Source organism: Corvus moneduloides, chromosome 2 (assembly GCF_009650955.1).
Source record: "Corvus moneduloides isolate bCorMon1 chromosome 2, bCorMon1.pri, whole genome shotgun sequence".
Classification (NCBI taxonomy): Eukaryota; Metazoa; Chordata; class Aves; order Passeriformes; family Corvidae; genus Corvus; species Corvus moneduloides.
Window position 1 is genome coordinate 96,719,277 of NC_045477.1, and position 26,274 is coordinate 96,745,550.

The 26,274-nt window shown below is 37.9% G+C and overlaps 1 protein-coding gene across 9 annotated transcripts in view; it reads right to left on the bottom strand.

The window, feature by feature from the left end:
• Positions 1-954: 954 nt before the first annotated feature.
• The window catches only part of UPF3A (UPF3A regulator of nonsense mediated mRNA decay), a 29,177-nt gene continuing 3,857 nt past the window's right edge, over positions 955-26,274 (bottom strand). The window contains exons 2-11 of one of the 9 annotated variants that reach the window (XM_032100473.1): positions 25,476-25,582; positions 16,679-16,785; positions 14,640-14,738; positions 14,444-14,554; positions 11,063-11,118; positions 10,812-10,970; positions 8,793-8,953; positions 5,394-5,688; positions 2,809-2,856; positions 955-2,458 (exon numbers count right to left, since the gene is read on the bottom strand). In XM_032100473.1, the coding sequence (XP_031956364.1) occupies positions 2,285-2,458; positions 2,809-2,856; positions 5,394-5,688; positions 8,793-8,953; positions 10,812-10,970; positions 11,063-11,118; positions 14,444-14,554; positions 14,640-14,738; positions 16,679-16,785; positions 25,476-25,582 (1,317 nt within the window). In that variant the 3' untranslated portion in view covers positions 955-2,284. Of the gene's footprint in view, positions 2,459-2,808; positions 2,857-5,393; positions 5,689-8,792; positions 8,954-10,811; positions 10,971-11,062; positions 11,119-14,443; positions 14,555-14,639; positions 14,739-16,678; positions 16,786-17,930; positions 18,009-22,652; positions 22,784-25,475; positions 25,583-26,274 lie in introns of all 9 variants that reach the window. The other 8 variants (XM_032100480.1, XM_032100476.1, XM_032100472.1 and 5 more) reach the window with 8 other exon arrangements.

Below are 26,274 nucleotides of genomic sequence, written 5' to 3' on the forward strand. Positions count from 1 at the left end.
AAGAGTTCCTTAAGTGGCACTGCCAAGCCATCAGGCAGCTGGGGCTCCTTCGGATGCAGCTCAGGCTGCAGCTGTGTGCAGATAATGACTACTGCACTCCCCACATCCAAATTTGAATGTCCTTACCTAAGTCACAGGACAGGCTCTCTGCCCCTCTGTGTGGGAGGCTGCATTCACAAGAACACAAACATTTGTCAAAAGCTTGCAGGAATTTGTCTCGACCTGAATCTCCAGCGTGACCTGGTGGACACAAATGTTTAAATTCTGACAGTTTTTACTGAGATTAGGTTTGAATAAGAAGTCCCAAATGGAAAATTACTGCAAAATAACTGTGTTTAGTTAGCTCCCTATAAAGGTATCAAGAGGTGCCCATAACCAAGGAACTCGGGTGCAGGTGGAGGTGAAGCCCAAAAGCCAAAAGATGCCAAACTCGAGTTGTGAGCTTGTGCAAAATCACAGCTCCTCTGTGTCCTGCCAATCCTTCTCACAGGTGAAACACACCCCCTGCTCCAGTCTCCACAGGGCATCCAAAAAGGTGGGAAATGCTTTCAAGCAGACCCTCTCATCTGGTGAAGATCCCAGCTCTGCCCAGCTCTACTGCAGAAGAATTTCCCTGTCAAGTTTCCTTGGATCAAGCTGGGATTTTTCACTGAGGGGAAAACCTGCCCTCCCAGTACTTGGCCAGGACACCAAGACAATCCTTTCTATGCAGTCAGATAAACTTGGCAAACAAGATAAACTTTAGATGGAGCTAAACCCAGATGATTCTCTAGCAGCAGTTTTACTTAATCTTGAAGTAATTTTAGTTGGCAGCTGACTTATGTAGCCTGATACTAAAATTCTTCTCAACTGTATTTTTAGCTGCTTCTGTAGCATGCAAAGCAGCGTAATAGCATCTCACTTAATTTTTCTGGAGTAATAGATGAAAAAATAGCACAGTATCACATCTCAAAATCATAGTCAAAATCTTTTTTTCTTTTATTCTATTTAATGCTTAATATCTGTACAATGCAATAAATAATCGTTCAGTCTAGGACAATTAGATGTTATGCTTAATAAAATGTTTAGAGAGGATGTAAAAATAAATTAATATCTTACTATTTCACTTCAATGACAAAGCAGGTCTCAGTTTTAGACAACTGAGAAATTTTCAGCCATGAAAGATAAATGAACATGTCCTGCCCTTTCATAAACACACAGCTATCATTGAAACCAACAAAAGATACATACACACACCCCCACACACCCACACCCACACACATACGTGTATGTGCCTGCTTAGAGGGCAGAATTTGGCCTAGATCTTACAAAATGGTAGTGTGCAATTGACATTCATGTGTGTTTAATTTTTTAACAAATAAAACTGCAGAATATTCATGTATCTTACATTTTCCAAATCCTGTTACTGCAACTTATATGAAACATTAGCATATAAAAAGTCATCACTGTACAACCACGGTTTTTTTCCCAAAAGTCAGTGTCAGAACAATAAAAACCAGCTAATTCATTAAAACCAGATTTATTGTTAATGTGCTGATGTTTGCATTAGCTGTCTTCTGTTTTAAGCACAAGGAATCTATTAAAACATAAAAGGCAAAAGTAGCTCAGAAAATGACAAACTCTCCAACGACGTACTTGTAGCTTTACTAACACTTATCTGACACTATGGTTAATTGAAAGCCAACGTAAACACAATGAGGTACAGATACCAATGGACATTCCTCACAACTGTGCAAACTGTGGGCCTCATCCTGCAAATACCACTGGCTCCAGAGCTTCATCCCAGGGCTGGTCCCACCGAGTCTGACTGCAACTCCCTGCAGCAGCCCCTGTCGCTGCCATTTGCAGGAACGGGTCCTGTGGCCCCCGTGTCATGCACCAAATACATGTAAAGTGCCTCAGATTTCAAACTGATGCGAATTTACATTTCATTTCTTTAGACTCAAGAAAATGACATCGTTTCTGTAAAGTCTTATTCCCTTAAAATTGTTAGAGGGTCTTCTATTTCAAGGGAAATCTAATAGAATATTTGAACTGCTTTTAAGTTAGGCAAAGAGTGTTTGAGCTGCTTTTTGTAAAAAAGCAACAATATTCCTTCGCTGTAAGATATTTTATATATCTCCAGTCACTCTTCCCTTTATTTTACAGAAAGTAAGAGGCAGAGCTATTACAATTTTGTTGATGTAATTGCCTGTGGAGTTCTGAAACAGCCCAATGGATTTTTTTGTGATGATGCCGAATCTTAAATTAATTCCTTTTCGCTAGCCTTTTCCCCCAGATTCTTTTATTCTGCTTCTTCAGTCTTTCCAGAACTAGCTCCAGCTGAATTATCTGCCTCATACTTTTTATCAAGAGCATCTTCAAAGGATTTCCCACTGCAGTCATAGGTTTTACTTGTAGGTCCCATATGTGTTCGGATGCGAGCTCCTGGTTGGTATAACTGCATTGCTGGACGATCCTAGAAGGAAGGAGATATGGTTAACACTCTGAGAAACCCATGTGGGACACATACGTGGGATTTTTAAGTTTTGAATCTTTATGAAGAAAGTAGATTTTGTGTTAAATTACTTTACATTTCATAAGAACCAGGGAAAAAAATTGAGTGTAATGAAAATTGACTGGGTATTCAATATCTAGTATTCACTACATGCTGTTTATAACACCATTCTTGGGAGCCAAACATTTTGAATAAATGAAGAATGCTGTAAAAATTAAAGATCCTATGATACATTTGACATAAACAAGGAGAAATACTGCAGACAATTATCAAACATGGTATTACAAGTAAAACAAAAGAAATGTTGCTACCTTCACTAACATCAGCTGAGAAGAACAATAGCCTGTGCACTTGCAACTCTGCAGATGAATGACAAATATTACACATAAGCATAAAAATCCAAGACAGACCAGAGAACAGTTTAGCAGGTAGCAGCTAGAAAGTTATCCTCAACTGACTATCAATTGTTACCCAATCATTACCAGAATTTAAACATGCAATGCACATTTGAATTATACACATCACAATAAAATTGCACAGTTATTGCTCCACTTCATCTTACCTTCCATACTGAGTATGAGAGCAGGGGAATGTATGCACTGATAATAAACAAAGTAAGTACAATTTGAGCATGTGCAGGCTCTACAAGTGACTCGATCATACACATGCTGCTCTGATCATGAGAAAATGGAAGGAGCCAGTTTACGTGGAAAAGACACCTCAAATCTGCAAATGATGATGCTCTGTAACTCTTCAGAGCACTCTTTATTCTTGAAATTTCAATAGTAAAATGCACTGATCAGAAACTCTGCTTACAAAGTCTTTTCCCAGTAAGAGTATTTTACTCTCACATAATGTTTTGAAGCAACTGAAAGCTCACCAATACCTGAGCTTTTTGATCAAAGTCTTGTGTTAAGTTTAGCAAACACCTAGCAGCCTACTTAAAGACAATGGCAGAGCACCAAAACTGTCCTACAACAAATGATACCAATTTTCAATTGCCTTCATAATTTGAATTAATTCTGGACTTTTTTTCCTTTATTCTTTTTTCTTATTCCCAATACACATTTCCCCTTTTCTTTTCTTTTTCCTTCACCTTTTTTTGATCCACTTGTCTTTTTTTGATCCACTTGTTTTCTCCTTCTCTTTAGACCAGATGTCAAGATTCACTACTGAGCCTTATGACTAGATCATTCTAGTTAGTGCTTTGCGGTGTGGTATGAAATGTGTAACACACCTTTCTATATCCCAAACAACTGCATAAAAGTAGATCCTCTGACAAGCTGTGCCCATTAGAAAGTTTATGATAAAGGGTCCAAATGGCTTTTCCTACCACAGACTCTGTAGCCTGCTGTTTGCATAAAAGCTATCACATCACTTACACTGGTGATTTCCCACTTTCTAATCAACTCTTACAAACTTCAGAAAGAGGCTCCATCTCCGACTAAAAATTTGTGTTAGCATTGTCAATTCTATGCCTGAGTTGTAAAACTGAGCCATTCATCTCACCTATGTGATAAATACTCTAAGGAAAAAAGTCACCACACTGCAAAATACCTTACTGATGGTGCTTATTTTTTTAGGGAACAAATTTAGCATTAGTCCTAAGTGTGGACTAATTCAGAGACTCAACAAGCAAGCTACCAGAAGTGTGATACAAAGAAATAAAAAGCAGGCAGTTTCTTAACACTTGTCAAAAGGCCCCCAAGACCCACCATCCAGTTCAAAGGTTGGACATTAATATGACAGATTTCAAGAAGTGCATGGCAAGCATGAGGAAAACTGTTTTCCCCATCTTTCTGTTTTTGAACTAGCCTTTTTTCTGACTGTTCTACAGCTTGAGCCATTGATAAGGAAAGTGGTTAATGTGCAAATGCAGATAAATCTTACCCATCCTGCCCAGCTGACCTCTGCACAAAAAGAAAGCGGGGCACACCAGGCTTTCTGTGTTTGTGCCAGATGATTTCCTCAACATGCACAGTGAGTCCACCTGCCCTTGTTCCCTGCACGCTCCATGCAGACTCACTCTGCATGTGACCAGTTTACTATTGTCAGCCTTAGCCCACAGTACAGATCAGTCACTTGCTTTGAAAGAAGAGTTTCACATGCAGAATAAATTTCTATGCTAATGGTGTTTTGGTCATCTTTTGTTGAAAATCTAGGATCATGAGAGAGAGAGAGAACGGGGCTGACAAGGAGAGCCACATCCTGAAAAGAATCTGGCACATCCGTGAAATCAGCCAGCCTGAGAAAAATGATACACGTATCTCTGGGATACAATAAGGAACAGCTCTACTACACACCCTGATACACAGGCCCTGCTCACACCTGCATCTGCTCTTTCCCTGACAACAGCCAGGAGGATAAATTTATCCTGATGAAATGACAGCCCTTTCATACTGGCAGGTAGGCAATACTGAAAAATCCATACATTCACACTCTCTGAATTAGCTATTTATTTAAATTCTTATTGTTGCTCTACTAAGCAATGCCTGCCAAATCCATAATATAATTACTATATGAGAGTAATGGAAGTACATTTTAAAAAGACTAATATGCCACAGTTTTTAAATTTCATGACAGATCAGAAGTGTAACAATTTTTAATACACCTATAAAATGCAAGGCTTCCAAGAATAGTGTTCTTAAAATGGTAGGATTGAAATAAAGACAGAAAGTCTTCTATATATCATGAAGATGAATGAGCAAGACCTGTAACCTTATTTAAACTGCCGTTGTCCTTTGACAACAACCCAGAAAGAAGTCTGGGTTTTACTGAAAGTGAGATAAAGAATTTTTTTGAAAAAGAATCTTTATGCTGAGTTTGCAGAAATTAAAACCTGTGATCTTGAACCATATTTAACTAATGAAATATTATCCTAAATGAATAAAAGAACCTTATTTCTTATGCGCTCCTTTTTGGATGCCATGTCATCACACTTGTCCTCTTTACCCAGTTTGTCTACTGCCTCCACAGTGAAGCTGTAGTTGTAGTTCCCTTTCTTTCCTCTGTCTTGGTTGTATCCTTTCCCCCATTTCAGCTCTTCTTCATTCCTTCTCATAAACTTGTCAAACTCATAGTGAGTTCTATGCTTTCTGCCATCATCCAATCGATACCTTTGTCTTTCAGGTTCTTTTTCTCGAAATCTTCTCTCCAAATCTCTTTGCTCTTTGTCACTATCATTTTGTGACCTATGAGTATGTACAAAAAGAAAGAAAATCCAAGCAATTAACAGTGAAAAGGAGCTACAGAAGGATACAAGGCAAAGCCTCCCTTTGACTTCAGCAGTGTGTAGGTAAGTTATATGGCAAGGTTGTTTTCTTCTCATTACAAAGGGGTTATATGCTGAATGTCTCACCCATGTATGTCCAGCCCTTGACCATGCATTCAGTTCAGAATAGCAGACAAAGCCTTGCCAAGCTTTTGTGCAACTGTTGTGGAAGGCCCATTCTTCACCTTCTACCCCTCTTTGAAATCCTATCAATAGTTCCCCAATACCCTTCACGTAAACACATGCTGCACTATTAGCTCTTGTCACCTGGTGTTGAGGAGAGTCATGCATGTAAGTATTCCCTTGAACAGGAACATTCAGGATCTGAAGGAATTGTGCAGATATCATGTATCAATTTGTAAATTTTATGTCTCTGTATAACAAAAATTATTTACTGACATCATAACTTGCAGAAGACATTTGTGAAAATAAATACTTATGTTCCAGGCTTTTGTTTATTGTGTCTCCAAGTAATCTAGCCTGCCTTTGCGTATTTTATTTAGGCAAAGACCATTACCTTACCACAACATGATACTTAATTTCTGCTATGCTGTAAATGGTTTATATTATAAAGACTATTGGTCCCATTTTGCTGCCTGTCTGATAAAATTCTCAGCTCTCTTATTCACTTCATTGTTCCAGTTCAGCAAGTGGGTGTTTCTCTCATATGGTCAAACTGCAAATAATGAAGAAAGATTACAAAATAGGTTGAACTTCAAAAGGAACAAACATAGGCACTTTCTTTTTATGACATATGTATAAATACTTAAAATTGAAACAGCAAGTTACTTTTGATAGTCTGCGCAGATTTTGGGAAACTGCAGATAGAATCAGAGAGGATGGAGATTTTTTAATGGTGTAGTGATCAAATAGTGATAACTCTCATTTAGAACTATTTAATACAAATAAAGGTGTATCTACATAGGTAACTTTTTTTTTTTAATATAACAGTGATATTTTAATATAACTGTGAAATTGGTTGGCGTCTGGGGATTAGGGAGGCTGCCAAAAGAGGTTCCCCATCTCAGGAAGAGCTGGAAGTCAGAGCAGAACCTGAATGAGAGGTAAATTATTTAGCATTTTGCAAGATTGAGCTTGTGTCAGCATAACACATTCACCAAGTAGAAGCAACGTCCCAGCTGTCACAGACACCTGAACCAATCACAATTACACAGATTCTGTACCTGTAGCATGGATACATTTATATAAAATACTATGTTAGCTACCAAGGGATATGTGGTTGTAAGTTGCTTTGTTTCATGTTTAATATGCTATTTCAGACACTAACTCCAAGTCCTAGCAAGACTCAGGGTATGACCTTCCAAAAAGCCAAAAAGACCCCCTCAATTTGTTGCTGTAGCATTGCCTGGAACTTATCTCTTCCCTTGCCCGTTACTGTGGGGGAGGAAGGAATGGCTGTGCCTGAAGGCAGGCAGGTGACAGGGATACAAACTCCTATTCAAAGAGTGGTTAAAGTAGCTCCCTAAAATTCAGGCACAGTGAACAGGCAGGTAAGAGTGAAAGTGGCAGGGTAAACAATTACAGAGTATAGGTAGAAGAAAAAACTACACAGTCAGAGAAAGCAGAAATGAATGGAAGTAAAGGCAGTGAAGCACATTTGTTTGGTGTAGTTTCAAATTTGTATTTGACCATGTACACTTATGAACCTACTGAGATTTTGATTTGTGGTAGGAAGCTATTACTACCAACCTTTGACATGGTTTCAAACAGGCAATTCAGTCTCCTGCAGGTAGAGTCAGCAGTTACAGTTTATTACTGATTTCTGAGTCAGTGACAAGGTAGTTTCAACTTTAAATCTCAATGAGCTCATAGCTTGCTACATACCCACTAATAATCAAGATGAAATCAGCACTTGGAAACACAAGATAATGCTTACTGTACCTGTGCAGCCAAACAGATTCTGTTTTTCACAAGCAAAATCTACATTAATGCCTTATTAAACTTACAGGATCAATAGCAAACAATGTTACACGGCACCATCAGAGGTTTAATGCATAAAAATCCAGGGAAGTGGTGGGGTCACCACCCTTGGAGGTATTTAAAAGACACGCAGACATGGCACTTAAGGACATGGTTTATAGTGGCAGTTTGGCAGTGCTGGGTTAACAGTTGGACTCGATGATCTTAAAGGTCCATTCCAACCTAAAAGATTCTGTGAGTAGCAAACAACTGATTTGCCCCTGCAAATGTTTTTGTTGAGCCTGTTCTTTCCTTTCTTGAAGAGCATCAACAAAGAAGTTGTTGAATATTTTCAATTTCTACTAGAGAACAGGACATGGAAATTTTCAGGAACATTCAGAACATGCATCTTTTTTTAATCTATTTATCTTATATATCTTATGGGTAAATCCTGCCTGCGACGGGACACACGTGCCAAAGGACAAGAAAGAGAACCAACTGCTGAAAACACTTGTAAGATGGGTTACTTCCAGGCTACAGCAGTAATAGAACTGAGCTATGCCTCTTGTTCCTACCACAGCAAATGTAACACAAAAGGCATTAGGAAATAGAGACAGCCTTCTGCATGTATCTATCATAAGGCTTTCATTCACACCGTCCCTATTTTGCCATTGCTCCATTTATCAAACACATTTATATGTTTATTGCAGCCAACCCAAGTGTGAAGGAAAAGCATGGCATCATAGCCAATTCAGTCTTTGACATCAGTGATGGAAGGAGAGCCGTACCTGAGCTCTTGATGGGGAACGGGTGAAATAACAACAGAATGACTTGAATGACTTGACTTTTCATGCAGAAAACCTTGCAATCTGGGATTTCATAGCATTTCAGCAATAACAAATTGCATCCACTAATACTGCCACCAGGTCAATAAATTCTTACAAAACACCTTTTACCAAAAAAACAGAAAGAGATCTGTTCGCACACAGAATGAAATTGGTTCTTTGGTGACAGAACATCTTATTAATGCACCACTTACATTTAAGCCTTGGGATGAAAGCATTTAGGATCTAAATAAAAGTCTAAAAGATAAATATTACTTACTTTTCCTTAAGTTCTTTTAGTGAACTCTCCAAAGATTTGGATTTTATACTCCCAGATCCAGGTGATTTATCCCATTTGTTTTCCTCAATGTCAGCTTCTTCACCTTTGTCTTTGTGCTTTTCACTGGCCAGTTCATCTCCTTTTTCAGGCTTCTTGAGAAGCTAAGAGATATTTGTTTATATTATGATGCAAAAATACTCTCCTCTGTTGTACAGACATTTTAACAAGTATTAAATATATCAGTAACCTGTTAAGATTGGAGATACCTTATTTACACACGAGGAATGTATTTTACAAAGTATGAAATTTAAAGTTATTTTAGAAGGGTGGTTTACTTTTGGTAAGGAGTGAAGTAACAGTCATTAACAGGCATTCAACTGCATACTTTAAAATATGCTGACAATACTGGAGAAAGCACTTACCTATTCTTCTCAAAGCACTTACCTACTCTTCTCTCCTGAGTTATAAATATAAAGGCATTATTATGGTCTATGGTTTCTTAGAAATCATGTAACAGAGCTCAGTGTCATTGCCCATAAAATAAGAAGCAGAACCTCTACAATACTACAAAGAGAGCAGGATTAATACTTCACTCCTTGAAATATTATATATAAAATCTGTGTCACATGAATTACTTGGGATAGACAGGCATGTAGAAGTAGGTCCTTAGTACACCCTGACACAAATACAGACTGAAGAAAAACTTATGATATTAGCAGAAAGGAAGTAATTACATTTTCATCTTGAAGATTAGGATTTTCAAGAAGTCTGTTCCTTTCATAGCAACCGTCACAGGGTTTGAGCAGTGTATAGTATTACAGGAATAATCTTTACAGAAGGACTAACTGTCTCAAATTATTACCCTAACCTATCAATTCTAGGCAGAACATCTCAGTCTTTTCGTTCTACCATTTCATTTCTGAAATGAGCACAGGTTATTCTTCTCCAAAATCGAAAACTTCTATAATGTTTCTTTCAGGTAATATTTTCCTTTTCTTTCAGGGATAGAAATAGCTTTCAGGCTCATATTACCACAGATATTTTGTAAATACTGCGGCTTTTTGGACAAGCAATTTTGGGTAATATATTTTAAGGATTAAGCCCCGTTTCTTCTGAACTTCTAGAGTATTTTTTTTAAGCCCAGATATGGAAAACACGTAATTCAGCTTCAGAATTTACTATTTTTATACTTTTAGGTGAAGAAAACTGTTTTCCAAGAAGAAACGAGGAAAGATGTCCACAGTTCTGTGGCTCCTCACCATCACTAGATCTGAGTCAAGTCTGTGTGTTCTTGCTTCATGTTACAGATTCTTATACCGAATTTCCTCTTCAAAACAGCCTACAAAGCATTTCCAATAACACAAAATTTAGTTCAGATGAATAGTTTAAGCTATGTCATCTTATACAAATAAGATGGTTTTATATGGTCTGACTACATAGCACCCTCCTAAGTGATGCCATTAAAATCCATTCAGATTGTTGAAAGACACTGCAACCTGATATTAGCAAGACTTTGCTATAACTTGGCTAAAGCATACAATTAAAATACATCAGTTCTGAGCATAAACATAAACATGTGTCCCTGCACACACGGCCAAATGAAGATTTGCATGACAGAAAGCGTTAAAGCCATGTTTCATAGAAACACAGAAACTTCTGAGTTAGAGGAGACCCACAGGGATCATCAAGCCCAGCTCTTAAGTGAATGGCCCATATGGGGATCAAACCCACAATAATCTTCCAACAGGCTGGCACAGATGTTGGCATAGAATGCAGCAGAGTTGTCTAAAGATATCCGAGTTACCTGCTGTAATTGCACCAGCACATCATGGTAGGTAAGGCCGTCAGTCACACTTTCAAACAACACTTGGTCAAAGCCCTACATTACTTTCCCTTCCTGTCAAAATTGGTTTGGTGTCTCCACACCATGCTGTTGTACACCAAATAAATACTGAGATACCAAAGAACTTCTGGGTAACTTCAAAAGAAGAATAATTTTTTTTCATTGATCTCAGTTACCTTGATCCTTATTTCTTTTTCAGAAATTTTCTTTTGCTTCTCCACTTCTTTTCTTTTACGTCTTTCTTCTTCTCTGCGCTTCCTTTTCTCTTCCTCCCGCAAACGTTTCTTCTCCAATTCTCTCCGCCTCCGTTCTTCTCTTTTCTCTTCTCGTATTCTCTGAAGAGTTCAATAATGATTAATTGTAAATAGTCCAACGGAAAACTACATGAAACATAAATGTGGAACTTCAGGCAAAAGTCTGAACGTACCTGCTTTTCTAATTTTCTATTTTTAATATATTCCAAAAGGGGTGTTGTTCTTCTAGCTAAAACACAAAAAATTTGTGATATAGTGTTCAACTCCTAGAATGTACTCATTTCTTTACTTTAGTATTAACCCCCTTTTTCTAGCTTTATCTGAAAGGGAGCTGAATCATTGATAAACCTATTTGTTTCATGTATTTTTGAAGGCATTCCCATCATTCTACTTCAGAAACACTTCGTTGCTTTTTTGCTGATAGCATTAGAAGCAACAGAAATATGTTGCATGATTATTTGATGTTTATAATTAAAGATCATATCCTTTCAGTTCAAGAGAATGGCTTTTCTCTCTTGCTCACTGAATGGTTATTTCACCAAAAAAGAAAGAAATGTGTTCAGAATCTACTCCTACTTTTTACTTTTGTACATCAAAACCTAGCTATATTGTTGTTCATATACAGCCCACATTACTGTAATCTCACATAGCAGTTTTTAATCCCAGTTTTCAAAGTACATCATGAAGGAAGCATTTTCAGTCTCATATAACATTTCCATTTACTTGACATTAGTATTCACCTTTCCATGGGAAAACAGAAGGAATAAGAGATAAGCAGTTTGTCCCAGGTTACATAGCAAAGTATCAGCAGATTCAGTAAAACTCTGCCTTCCCAAATTGCTAATAAAAGGTCTCATCTACTGGATCACACAGCCATTCTTTTATTACAGAGCTGTCTCCACACTCTGAAATCAAGTTACCTGAACAATCCCCAAATTCTACAAAAACTTGGAGAACATCACCAAATTCTTTATCATGTTCTTTATCAAATTCTTTATTCATGATTGTCTGTACTGAATTCAGACTTGAATTCAGCTTGTATGTACAGCTGTGAGTAGCTACAACAAATTTTGTCAGTTTCAGATGCCCCAGACTAGGAAATGTTTACTACTTGAAATTGCTTTACACTATGCATAGGATTTTCTCTCGAACCACAGAACAACATTCCCTATTGAAATGCATGACAAAATTTGAAAGAAAAAAAGGGAAGAAATTAAAAAAGTTTTCAAGAAATTTGAAATGACGTAGCCAAAATCTAGACACAATTCATATCCCAAAATCATCTAAATCTTTTTGCATTGAAAGTCGGATTATGCTGGGGGCAACCCATTCATTGGTAGAAATCAACAACCAATAAAGATTGTTGATTTGCTATTTTCCTCCCTCTATCCCTAGATTTTCCATGCTTCCCCATCCTCCCCACCTGCCCATAATTTTGGACAAGTTTTAGGTCCCCAGAGCCCTCCCTTCCAGTCCCCCAGATCTGAGTTTTGCTTCTCTCTCCTCCTCCCTAAGTTACCCTGTCTGAGCAGTGGCTGCCTCTGGGTACCTTTACAGGCTGAAAGACATCACAAATCGTAACTGGATGGTCTGGGGAAAGGATAAGCTGCACTGAGAGTCCAGAATGTGACCCTGGTCATGACTAAGGCTGTAGTGCAAGAAGTTTAATGAGAAATTTTAACTTGAAGTTCAAGGGAGAGAGGCAGTGTGATGAGTACTATCAAAAGAGGTGGGAAAAATACAGTGTTTATCAAACTTGAATCTTACCCACCTTATTTATGGGCCTTACTGCAAATGCAAATCTAAGAGCATTTTCTTAATATGTTTAAGAGACTTTAAAAGAAAATAAATTACTAAATGACGAGCTGTGTCAGCAAAACTTTACATTTTATCTTGCTCTCTACAAAGAAAACAGAAAAAAGAGCTTATCTTCATCTCGCTATAGAGAAAATCTCTTTTATATTTCTCTGTCACATGGAAACTGATCAGCCAGCGCATCTGGCACGATGCACAAAACATGCTGGTTTGCAGTAACTTTTCATGGAGAAATGCTGAGCATGTAAGGCTCAATTCTGCCAGCAAAGTCTCGGGCACATCCTTCACTGACATCAGCAGGAGTAACACCTTTGAAACTGGACACACAGCTAAACCCTCACATAATTTTGCTATAAACACGCTACCTGATGAAGAAATCTTTGTGTTGATAGCAATGGCCACAGCTTTGAATGGCAGGAAAAATAAAGCAACTAGTTTGATTTCCTCTGATTTAACAGAAACAAAACACTAAAAGTCTTAATGTAAAGCTGCCTTCAGTCAGTATTGTTACTCAGAAATCTGCAACTCTCAAGATTAATAATCTTCACTGATAGAATATTTTTAAATTAATAAATCTTCTTGAAACTCTAAACTTTTTGTAAATTGCAAACTTAACTAAAATTTTTTTACTGCCTTTACTCTGCTGTCAAATACCATGGAAGATCTGGGGTAAATAAAAATTATTGGGTGACTTCCTCATCTAAAACAGCAACAGAAGTTAACAGAGCTATCTAAATGTCCATATCCATTTCCTCTAAATTGTTACAGTTCCAAATTTCTCCAGTCAACTCCCAAACAGCAGTAACAAGTGAGAGGAAAGGGGAAATGGCCTCAAGATGTAACTGAGCAGGTTTATATTGGAAACTAGGAAAAATTTCTTCACAAAAGACTGTCAAGCACTGGAGCAGGCTGCCCAGGGAAATAGTGGAGTCACTGTCCTTGGAGGTATTTAAAAGATGTGCAGTTGTGGCATTTGGGGGCATTGTTTAGTGGAGGACTTGGCACTGTTGGGTTAATGGTTGTACTTGATGCTCTTAAACAGCAAGTTTCCAACCTAAATGATTCTATGAATCTAATCAAAAGAAGTGGCCACTTTTTCACTGTAAATAAGTAACAGCAAAGGTCAATTTTTTTTCCTACTCAATTGTCACACCTAGGGAAAGACTAAATGTTCTGCATGTTATCACTTGAAGATACATCAAAATTGCATGTCATCCTGAAAACAGCATACCAGCACTGAAGATTTCAGTGCTGACCTTACTTAAAATTCCCCCCAGGACTGTGGAAATCATGCTGCATGCATACAGAAAACAAGGTGTTGCCTTACTTTCAGAGCTTTTCCAGAATCTTGACCGTGAGAACAGAGAGAGATCATTTCATGTTTCTCAAAAAAAGCAGCTAATATCAGGGATCAATTGTTAAGTATTCAGCTATTTTGTATTTTAAAAATAAATCTTCCACCTACTAATACATCTGTAAGTATTCAGAATTATTAAGGACCTATTTCTGAAGCCAGTGTGTGTGCATGCAAAAGTTCAAGTGAAGCCAAGTGATTCCATGCACAGAGACTTAAGAGGTTTAGTGCTACTACTTGGCTGGATAATATTTAACTGTGGTAATATAAATCTGAACAGGTCATATGTTAGACTGAACTGGTCAGCTCTTGCAGATAATATCATAAAAATACAAAATTAAGATATTGAATATTCTCAATAATAAGAAAAATCAAGAAAACAGACCAATAAGTTCCCTTGTTTTGGCCTCAATCTCTCCCAAAAGAATCTCAGGATTGGCACAGATCTTCTCTTCATCAGCACAGTAACTCTCTAAAAATTTCCTATATTCTGGATCTGTGAAGAAAAATTTTTGAATTATGTTAACACTTTGAAATGCATAACAGAAATTTTCACTGTGATGTCAAAAAAAGATGTTTACCATCTTCAATGCTTCCGGCTTTGGCATCTTTCTTCTTCAGCTTCTTTTTTGAAATCTTCTGGAATGGAGCAAATTCAACCACTGCAGGATATTCCAAACCTTAAAAGAAATCAATCCTTAATTTTTTGAGGGGGAGAAACATTCCCTACCATCAAGTAAGGTTTTCAAAACTCTTGAAGACATGTTGAGCAGTCCTATGTGAAAACAAAAGTAATTGTTTCTACAATTCACTCCTGAACTTCTAATGAAAAGTTACATGTAGAGATATTTTAAATTTTAAAAAAAAAATTTTATTTTATTTGGATATGCTGACAAGACTGTGAAAATGAGGATGACTACTATTGCACAATAAAATTCTTGCATTTATAGTTCCCTTTTAATTATTCACAGACATTGATTAGAAAGAGCTATCACAAAATCTCAGTCTGACAAGTGATTAAGTACTACCAGGAAATCAATGTGAAACTGTCAAGTTGCTTTTCTAAAGCTTTGTTGGCTAAAAGCTTAAAAAATAAATTAATGCTGGGTAACATGCAATAAAAAACAAAGCATCTCCTTTCAGAACCACAACTATAAAACTCAGCATGTAGAATTGTGCAAAACTTCTCTGTTTATGATGGACTATGCAACTCCTGTGTTTACTGGCAGGGATTCTTTGCTTTGAATTGTGCCTTAAACACTGGCTTCTTCTTCAGACTGGAATCAGAACTGTGTGTGGGTTTTGAATTTCACTTGGTTTCCACTTGCAGCATGCTCAAGATTACACTTTGCTCAAGTCCACTGAAAACTTGTCTTCAATCTGCTAGACCATTTGTTAACCTTATTGAACCTGCTAATCCTTGTTTCAGTTTTATCCTCATAATGCAATGCTGCCACATGCCTCACCAGAGGGCACTTCTGATCAAATCTTGTGCTCTTTATTTGCACAAGCAATCATGCCAAGCTGGCCAACTGTGTCCAAGCTCAGTTTTGTAGAGTATTCTGGCTTCAGTACAGCATAATATTGAAGAATGTGGCAAATTTAGGCAAAGTAAAGTCTTAGCAGAATCATAAAATTAACTTCTTTCTAGTTTTTAATCTTAAAACACCCAGAATCTGAAATCTGGGAAACACAGATGTGATAGGAATGTGTTGTTCTTCATCTCTACAAAAACCATCAAAATCTGAGGGATATTAGAAGCAAATAAAACACCTCAGGAAGGAAATGCTGAAGAGGAATTCATTTGACAGACAGCTTCTTTAGAGATCAGTTTCTAGTAAGAGTGGGCAGGACTACTTTTCACAGGACCTCTGTAACACTGAGTGTACAGAATAGAAAATGTCTATAAAGAGACCCACAAATCTATGTCTACTTTATATAAGCTATGCAATTTTTTACAGAAGGTATGCCTGAATGAGGCAAGGAACTGCTAAAGTTCTGCTAAACCACTTACTGATGGCAGTTTCATACTCCTGCAGGAGACCTAGATTTAACCACACCAATATAGACTTTTTCTTTACTGTTGGGCAAACTTTTGCAGACTGGATATTTTAAAACTGGCTATCAATTTTGCCATTCTTGTTCTTGGAACTCAACTCAAGATGTCTGCAAAGTCCCTAAAAATTCAATCTCTACATGTCCTAAAAGTGGGCAACCAAAATGTTGATGGTTTCCTCTTGCTTTTTCCAAACAGGAGTAAGTGGCAAACTTTATCTCAGAAACGCTGAAGATGTAAAAATTCATGCTCACAATGTGTTCAGTTACTGTTGTAATGAATTGTGAAGCTTGTATAAGGTAATTTTCTTTGTATGACCTTGATAGTGCATTGCCTAAAGTACAAGAATGCACATAAAGCATGCACACTGCACAGACAAGCAAGACTGCATGGACAAATATTTTTTGACCTTTATTATCTTTTAAGTGCTAAATGTTAATATATATTTATGTAATTAACTGCATAGTGAGGAAATAATGGCATAACTAGCAAAAAGGAAGCAAGTTGATGCTCTGAAATGGTATATGTATATATACACATTTAATATCTTACAAATAGTCCAACCTTTATTATCAATGAAGACATAGCCATCAAAGCGATCTCTAAAAAGAAGGATGTCTTCAGGATTTCTAAAGTTAATGTATGCTCTTGAGTAGAGATGAGGATAAAGGCTGCAACAAGAAACAATTTTATTTTCTGTTACTTATTATTCTTTTCAGGGCTAGGGAAAACATAAAACCAGAAGGATCACATCATAACTCTCATCTTCTTTGAGAAACTGCTACCTTAAGCAGTCTTTACACTTACGTATCTAATTATATATATGACAAAAAGTTACAGAACATCAGAGTTCTGTATGCAACTGTGAAATTTGTTCTGAACTGACACAAATATTTCCAGTTTATTTTGTCCCCCTAAATTGCAGAGCATACATTTCTAATTGTGCAGGATCAAAACTTTAATATTTCACAGTTTAAGACATATGAATAACAGCAGTGCTTTTGCAGAACTTCTTTGGCATGCGAGGAAAAGTCTTCTGTCACTGAAACAGAAAAAGTAAAAGATTGCATTGAAGGGGCAGTTTCCAGGCTGTCACTATATTTAAAGAGATTGCCACCTTTTAGAAAGAATAAATAACCTAATAGTTGGCAATATAATCCACTGAATTATACACAAATAAACTCCATCTGACATCCACGTGTCATCAATGTACATGCAATGTCTAGTTGTGACCTACAGTTGCTGTGAAAATCCAAAGCATTTCTAGCAAAAGAAACAGGTACATAAAATAGTTCAGATTCTTCAAGAACTTATTGGCATAGATCCCACTCCATGGGTAAATGTTTAACGTGCCTGATAAAAACCTCAGGACTGGCACACCACACCACACGATGAAACTGAGGTAATTTAATGAATTAGAACCCATCAGCTAAGTTATTGTGAGTCATGGCGTGTACATGCTTTAAACTCCTGCAACTCTGAGATAAAATAGTTTGTTTTAAACTGACTTAATGATGACTATATATTGCATCAGGTTTAACACAAGCCCATATCCTTAAAACACCTATGTTCATAATTCCATTGTCACCTATGGCCTGCCTTCAGACCAACTCACCACCGGCACCAGGAGACAATAAACACACACAGTTCCAATTGTATTTCAATCCCATAGCTCTTTCAAAATCAGATTTCACAATGAGTGAGAAAGAGCAAAAATATGGATTGGACCACAGGATCCATGCATATGGCAGCTCAAAACACTGCTCCCAAGTAATTTTTTCTTTTTAAAGTACGCATCCATATGGATTCCACTCACAGTGTTAGCAGGAGACCATAAAGAGCAGTGCTGTCAATAACCAATGGTTTTGAATACCCACCAAATTTATGTTTGATCCTGTAGTCAGAAGAAATGTTAAAAAACCAAAACAACCTAGAGGGCTTTTTTCATTTAGATACTTTGCAAATACCAGTTATAGAGTGCTCCTACAGCTTGAAGAGGATAAACTCTCTATTTCCAAGGAAGAGAGGAAGAGCCATTCTATCCATATATACCCAGGATATTTTCACATTCTAGGATAGGAACAGCATTGCATGAACTGTAAGTGGGTAACTGCAAAAATGCCTGCTAGGGCATGGCCAGGGCTGAAATATGCTACAGCGTGGCTGTGGAGTTACCACCAAGATGCAAAGCAGATGTAAAAAGCCAGATTTCTTCTCATCCATTTCAAAGAAGATAAAATTTAACACTTTCCATAATCACGCAGAGTTAAAAGATGTATTTTAAAATCTGTAAGTAAAAGAGGGAATTTTATTGTGGCAGTCTATAGCTGTGCTGGAAGCAATGTCTCTGTGCTGCCTAATGGCTGCAACAGTAAAAGAGCCTCAGGTAACTGGGGCTCCCAGAAGAAGGAAACTTCCTTCTCCATCGTATCAACAGCACTACTCTTACGTTCCATGAGCTTTGTGGTTTAAATTAAATGAGGCTTGACATTAGACTGATGCGATTGTACACTTGAAGTGCTGAATATTCATCAGACAAAACCAGGAATCTTGATGGAGCATTATTTTTCATCCCATTATTATTATCTGAGATTGAGGAACTGAGTTTTAGCTCCTAGTCTAAATAACAACTTCAGTGTTCTTTTCATCTTCATAAAGACTGTTACTTGGACACAGGTCCACTCCCGCATTACTGTGGCACATCTCTGCCTCAGTGCACAGCAAACAGCTTCATCATATAGTTGGATTTTTTTTTTTCCTGTAGGAACTTAGAACCTTATGGTTGGACACATTGTGAAACAGAACTGAAAATACAAAGACATGTTCCTTCCTTGTTTCCTTTAACTGGTATATCAATGCCATCTCTTTCACCTGCTTTGGCAACATAAATCTTTTCCTGGTATACAACATAATGTTTTTCTAGCTTTTTCAGCTTAATCAGAGTGAACATCTTTCAAAACTGAGGAACATTTGATATGGCTATTAAGCACTTATTAGTAAGAACAAACGGAGTCTGAAATGTACAAACAGGACTCTGGAAAACAGATTTAGAATTTACCTTGCAAGTAAAGGATCTAGTGTTGCTGCTGTACGTTATTAACGTCTTCAAGAACTTCACACACATCAGCAGAAACATACAATATAAAAGCATGGTTGAGCACAGCAGGATATTGATGTGCACCACAGCACAATAACACAGAACTGTCTGTCCATAACTGTTGCTAAGTATCAGGGTAGAAGGTTAAAGAAACAGAGCTGTGACAACGCTTAGCAGTTACAAGTTCCTTCTCTGGTGGAGCCACTTCTACAAATAGAGTTGGTTCTCATATGCATGTGAGTTAGCTATCAGAGTGCTTAGTGTACAAAACCCACCCCGCTGAGTGTTTCAAACCCTTGTCTTAGGCTTCTTACTCAGCCAAGTGTGCAGTGTTCCTAAAAAAGTGAGTAAAATTAACATTCTAAGTGGGAAGCTAACAAATTTGAAATACTTAGCACTGGCCTGCTTATATATTACTTTTACTCTACATTTCAGACCACTGATTTCCCGCAGCTGCTCCCCACCCTAGATTATGCCTTAACTTATCCATTCAGAACTCAACAGCATTGTCACGCAGCAAAGAACGCACAGGGCTTCACAGGGCTACAAGCCCTCTGAGGCTAACGACCTCTCCTAGGAAGAAACACTCTTGCTTTACTTTTTGTACTTTCTATTCAGCAGTTATTGGCTAAAATACTCTTTACTCTTCAGGATTTTATCTTTCAGCTGTGACCTACAGAAGGGCCAGCAAACTCTGTGTGTCTCCTTTTTTCAAGTATTTGCCACCATAGATTTCATTCAGGATCTGAAATTCAGTTTTATCATCAGAGAGCTGGTTCCATTTTGCCATATGTTTGCTGTCTATAATGCTGCTTTCCATACTTGTAATCTTTTGGACAGATGCACTGCACATGTTGGCACTTGGAGCAATCTCTATGGAAATAACCCAGATGAGTCTGAGTGTACACATTTATTCATTCCAACACACTTTTCTTTTTTTTCTGCTCTGCATTCAAGGGTATTCAATTTTAGGGTACATTTATTTCTATAACATTTAGTCTATCATCTCTTTAAGTCCTTATTTTTCTAGCAACTTTAATAACAAACACATTTTAAATGTTTACTTCTTCTACAAAGTATCTTTTAACACAATTGTGTAAAAACACTGATATACAGGAATGCAATTTGAAGTAGTTATTTACAGTCTAAACAGCAATGTGTAGACTATAAAAACAGCAATCCCATCTTAGTAAAATACTTATCAACTTATGAATCATGGTGGGTATTTATAAAATGTATACTTACATGTATAGGGAGCTCTACAACTAAATTTTGGAGAGTCAAATAACTCCTCCACCCATTCCTACAATTGATGAGATAACTCATCACTGACATTGTCATGTCAAGCTAAAATCCCCTGGCCTTCATCCTTGTAATCTTCTGATGTCACTCACATAATGGGTGGAACTGGCACAATTTTAAATAAACTTAGTCTTTCCTTTTTACAGCTAGAAATGAGCAGTTTGCCTGGCAGAGAAAGCAGAAACACTAGGGTTGTGTCAATCGTAGCCTGTCAACTCTTTCACCCAGAACACAGTAGTGGTGGTTCCCCCGAAGCACTGAAGGCACTGCCCCTTCAGCGCTGCAGTTCCTGGGTGCACACCTACATCCTACAGTGTTAATGCTGTTCACCTACAATAATCCTGAGCACCATGCTGTGAAGAAGTTATGAGGGGAAAAGGAGGAGTGCTCTTTGGAAGAGCTTTATCACTCTCCGTGATACATGCCATCGCACTGACTATTTGAACAGTTTTCATGCAAGCAAAGCTTGTGTTCAGATTTCTTTCCTTTTATAACCTCACAACAATATCCTGGTACTCAGCACTCAGTGCCAGTCCAGAGAGATGACCCAAACCCTGCAGGGCTAGAGCTCAATCACTTGACTAGTTATTAGTCAAATCTTTAGAATAGGCTCAGAAGCCTTTACAAGCAGACAAAAAGGAAAGAGTATCTGGAAAAAAGAGTTCATATTTGAAGTCCGAGTACAAGACAGTTTGTCAGGAAGGCAGGGTCTTTATTATCATCTATAAGCAGTGTTTTGTTTGTATTTTGGTGTCAATATGCAAGAGAAAATAAATGTAATGCAGTGAATCAGATAAATCTGAAAAATGAACGAAACACAAGTCACTTTCTGAAATGATTTTACTGAAGTGGATGTAACTGAAAAACTGAAAATTACATTAATCACATGAAATTTTAAAAAGTTTTATAGCCTGCCTATAATAGGACATTGGAAACTTAAAGATAACATTTACAGTATAAAGATATTATAAAGATTACAAAAAAAGAGAAACAGAAATTGATATGCATATCTTTGGTTGTTTTGTCCTCTAGGATGAGATTACCCTGGAAATAAAAATGTAGAAACAGCTACAGTTCAACCTCTCTAGTGCCCTTACCAACAGCAACTAACAGAGAACACCAAGAGAGTGTTTATTAAAACGGGGGAAATGTACAAATACTTCACCCAGTACACAGCTGCAAGTACTTGCAGCCTATGGACTTTGTAATACCAAACTTATACCATGTGTTTAATACTTTTTCATAGATAAATATTTGTCTAAATAAGTGATGCCTTTTCCTGGTCTTAAAATCAAGAGTCATACATGGTTAGAAGAGGAAAAGGGATTTTACCTTGGTATTTATTTTAAGGATCGTTAGGTGCACACATCCAGGTCACACGCATCGAAATGCACCGCGCAAAAATGCCCACCCTAAAAGATCTAGTATAACATTACAGGTTTTACTAATTAGCATATCTATCAAAGATTCCCCAATGAGAGGCTCAAGTGAGCCCCCCTCCCCAAGGAGCCTTCCCTTGGATGGTTCTATCTTGGTTTACAGAATGTGTTCTGGAGAGGACCTTGGGGTCTGGGGCACACTGATCCCTAACTATGAAGCTTCTAAAATGTTTAGTCTCTCAGCTTGACAAACAAGTCCAAGAATGTAGGCAAAAATCACTAATAATACAGAAGTTGCAAAAAAGGTATAACAAGGGTATAAAAGAAAAGGCAAAAAATCTTCATGGCATCATAAGTATTTGTCTAACTGCTCCTGACCCATTTCCAACGTCCCTCATTCACGGCATGAATTTCTGACAAGTTCTAGTTTAACAGAGCACCGTGTAGAAAAAAAGTCTCTACATAAATTTGAATGAGCTTATAGAAACTTCTGTGATGTAGTTACACAGGACATGGTTAAACTAAGATGTTACAGCTCTTAAGGAAACTTGTCTGCTTCTGCATCAAAGCATCTATACGCCCCTTTCCAACACAAAGATCCTCTTCACTGAGTAGCTTCTTCAAATCCTTCTCATTGAGTGACATGAAATTTCATCTTCACATGTTTTATCACTGAATTCTCTGGATTGCTTGCCACTATGCACATGGTACAGGATCTAGAAAAAAGCTATTCAGTGAAAGACAGAGAGAACATGCCCACCTTGTCCTGTAGCTTTTCCTATTAGCTGGAATGACTGGAAGACACATGCACAGAGTTTGCTGAAATCTTGTGAACTATCCATAACATGACAGATTATGGCAATACAATGCTTTATACTCAAAAAGTGTTCTCTGCAGGGTAAGAGAAGACGGAGATTAACCTTGATTAAACTTATACTTTCTGAAAGTTTATTGTATATTCCTGAGTGGGTGCCCACGTAAAGAGATTACTCATAAAAAGATATACATGGGTATGTGTCAGCATTTGAACAAAGGGGACAAAAGAGGCAAGGTGATCCTGAGCCAGTCAAAAGACAAATAATCAGCCAAGCCAACACTGCAGAATGGCAGTGAAATGCCCATTTAAGCTGCGTAGTTTGCTGAAAGAAGTTACAGCCATACAAACCTGGTGAACATAAACCCATTCTGAAAAAAATACATCTTTTGTCTGAAAACATATTTTTTAAAAAGCAAGATGAAGAAAAAAAGGAGTACAAAACATTTCATGCTGAAAAATTCAAACTTAAATGAAAATTATTTTATTTTCAGTGAGTTTATATTTGTGATAGCAGAAGAGAGTAACACAACAAATAACAGCATGAGAAAAACCAGTATCTTTCATTGGTAACCTGCCATAGATGCAATTGAACAAGTGAACAGCAAGATTTTTGGGTAAACCAAACTTCATCACGTAAGAGAGAAAATGAAACTTTACATGCACAAATGTTGTCAGTGCCTTCTCTCTTTCTAAAGAGGTCAACTCCCTAAATTTTTGAGCAAACTTCTCTGGAAAATTAAAATTGGAATTTTTTAAACTGTTAATTGGCATTTGTGCATCTAAACACACTGAGAGCTGACACTCTTCTTCAGAGAATGTTTGGTTTGCCTTTGGTATTTTTCGCTTATCAAATGAACAGCTGGGACAGAAGCCTTAAAGAGGTCCATTTGGAAATAGAGATGACAAAGTTCAGAAGATCAATGTAAGGTACTACAAAGACTTCCAATCAAACTAAGTACTCCTCTTCCCTCACTTCACATCCTTTGTGGTTTTAACAGAAAAGCTGAAGCACCTACTATTTTGTTGTTGCACTTATGTGCAACAACCTAGGTCAGAAACTGTCATAATTTCTCTAAATAAACATTTATTTCCTTTTGATTGTGAAACTGACTCTGAGAGAATTCCTAACTTCAAAACTTGGTCAGCAATAAAGATCCGGGATCCCTCTGTAGTCAGTGGAAAGAATCTCAAGCCAGTGGAAAGGTGATTCATCACACATTAAGATATGACAAGATGGATCTTCAGTTTTTCAGAACACATGAAGATTGAACATACATGGTGTTTTGTTTCTCTTCTGGAAATTGATTTATTTCACCACTGGGATACTGAGTAAATTATATAACTATACCAGAAATTCTGACTTATTTTATATCAACCAGTATTTCTTCTTTTTTATTTTTGCATGAGAGAAAGATGAATAAAACTAGATTATTTGAAAAATTGTATGAAGCACATAAAAAAACATGCAGGTAAAAGAAGAAATTAAACTCAAATGGAACTCATGAAAACATTCTGTGATTGTTTGCCCGAGACTGAATCTTGCCCACAGCCAATAAAACAGGCTGTTAAAGTTTACCAACGAAGGTTAAAAGAAACATCAGGGTTTCAAACTAAATTACGTCTTATTGATATAAAAAAAAAATTTCCAAAATCTCCGGTGTAAAGGAAAAGGGCAGGAATGCCATCGTCTCTGCATACGCAGCCAGCTTTTCAGAAATATTTCAAGTAACCGTAGTAGACTGAACTGTTAAGGGACAATAACTCAAAACATTCCTCATTTGTGGAAACCCCACGGTGCTTAGTTGAGATGGAGGAAGTGAACTTTTAGTTGTGTAATGGCTAAACCTCTGATCTGATAAGGCACAGGGTGAATGATGGGCTGTGAGTGAGACATGAGGTGGATCCTGTGGAGACAGATTGTGCACCCTGTCATGTTAAGTTGTGCTTCCCTGCACAAACCACTGGGTTGTGGGGCTCCCCCTCCTCCCCACGGGAAGTACCGGGATATTCGCGTGTGACCTGAGCAAGTTCATCTCTGCTGCTGGGACATAATGGGGCACAACTGACTCAGCTGTGCTGGTGTGATGGGCAGCTGTGTCGTCTTAGAAGGTGTCCCCTGATCCACATTATGACATCAAGCTCTCCACCTCAGAGGAGGTACCTAATTTATATTCACCTGAACCTGAATGAATATAGACCCAAAGGATGGTGTGTTCTGCCAACTTCTCCCCACCACTTATTCAGGAGTTCCCCCAGACTTCTCCCACCGGAACTGGATCCCAGACTGCACAGAAACCAAGTCTTGTTACAGGGCCTATGGTTGGTGAGATCCTCACACTCTTGTACTTTTTCTTTCTTTTGTGCTTCACACTCTTGTCCTTTCTTCCTCTTTCTGTCTTTCCCCTTGTGTGTGTCCTTTGGTGATGTTGTTGCACTTTCATATTGCAATGCTTTCATGTTGTATTATTACCACAGATAATAACCACCAAAAAGGCTCCATACCTGTTTTCCTTTGCAACCAAACTGTTCTGTATTAAACCTTACATTGTTTATTTACAAATGCTGATCAGTCAGTGTCGTTTCACACTAATTTGCCCCAAGGGATCTAGTAACAAGAATCTGGGTTACTGCCACCTTCTGAGGTGGGCCGTAAAAGTAACCCAACAAAAATAATAAGAAAGGGGAAAAACATGTGATTTGGAATGTCCCAAATACCTTGATTAGGTTTTAAGCACCTGAAAACCTACAGAAACAGCTCATCCTCACCTGGGATCAGCAGTGCAAAACTCAAAATAATCATGGGCAGGTAGAGGATGCAGCTGCTCCTCCAGTTGCTCCTTGGTTAGACAAGGAGGAAGCCTTCGAATAACCACCTGCATGTATAAAAAGAAATGGAGATTTATATTTGATCTAAATACTGTAGAAACAGATGGCACAAATTCCCTAACTCAGTTTCTGCAAGCATTTTAAAACTGAAGGATAACTAACATATTCTGATCAAGAGCCTGTTTAACCATTAACAACCTAAAAAAACAGATATTGGCTACATTAAATTTTTTTAAGTATCTCTTAAAAAAATTATTTAAGCTAGCTTTAAAGTCTTGTTACTGCAGTGTTTCAGTGTAATAGGTCTCTGTGTCCAGTTGCCCCTAGCAGGGGTTTCAGGGCAGCCTCTGAGAGGCTGGGGCTGCCCAGTGCTGAGTGCAGCCAGCTCCAATGGATCCACCCCAGGGCAGAGCTGAGCCCCTCAAGCCAATATGGTGGTGACTCCGGGAAAGGAATTTAAGAGTGGACAAGAAAGGCTGCACAGCAGTGGGTGAGACAGAGGAGTAAGGGAAGGAAAAGGCATAAGGCAGCCCTGCAGACAACAATGAAAGGAGGAATGGAGGAGGTACTTCAAGTGCCAAAGCAGAGAGTCCCTTGAAGGAGATCATGGTGAGGCATGCCATTCCCCCACATGCCATGAAGGACCATGGTGGAGCAGACATCCACCTGCAGCCCATGGGGGACCCCATGCCACATCAAGTGGAGATGCCCTGAAAGGCCCTGCAGCCCTCGCAGAGGA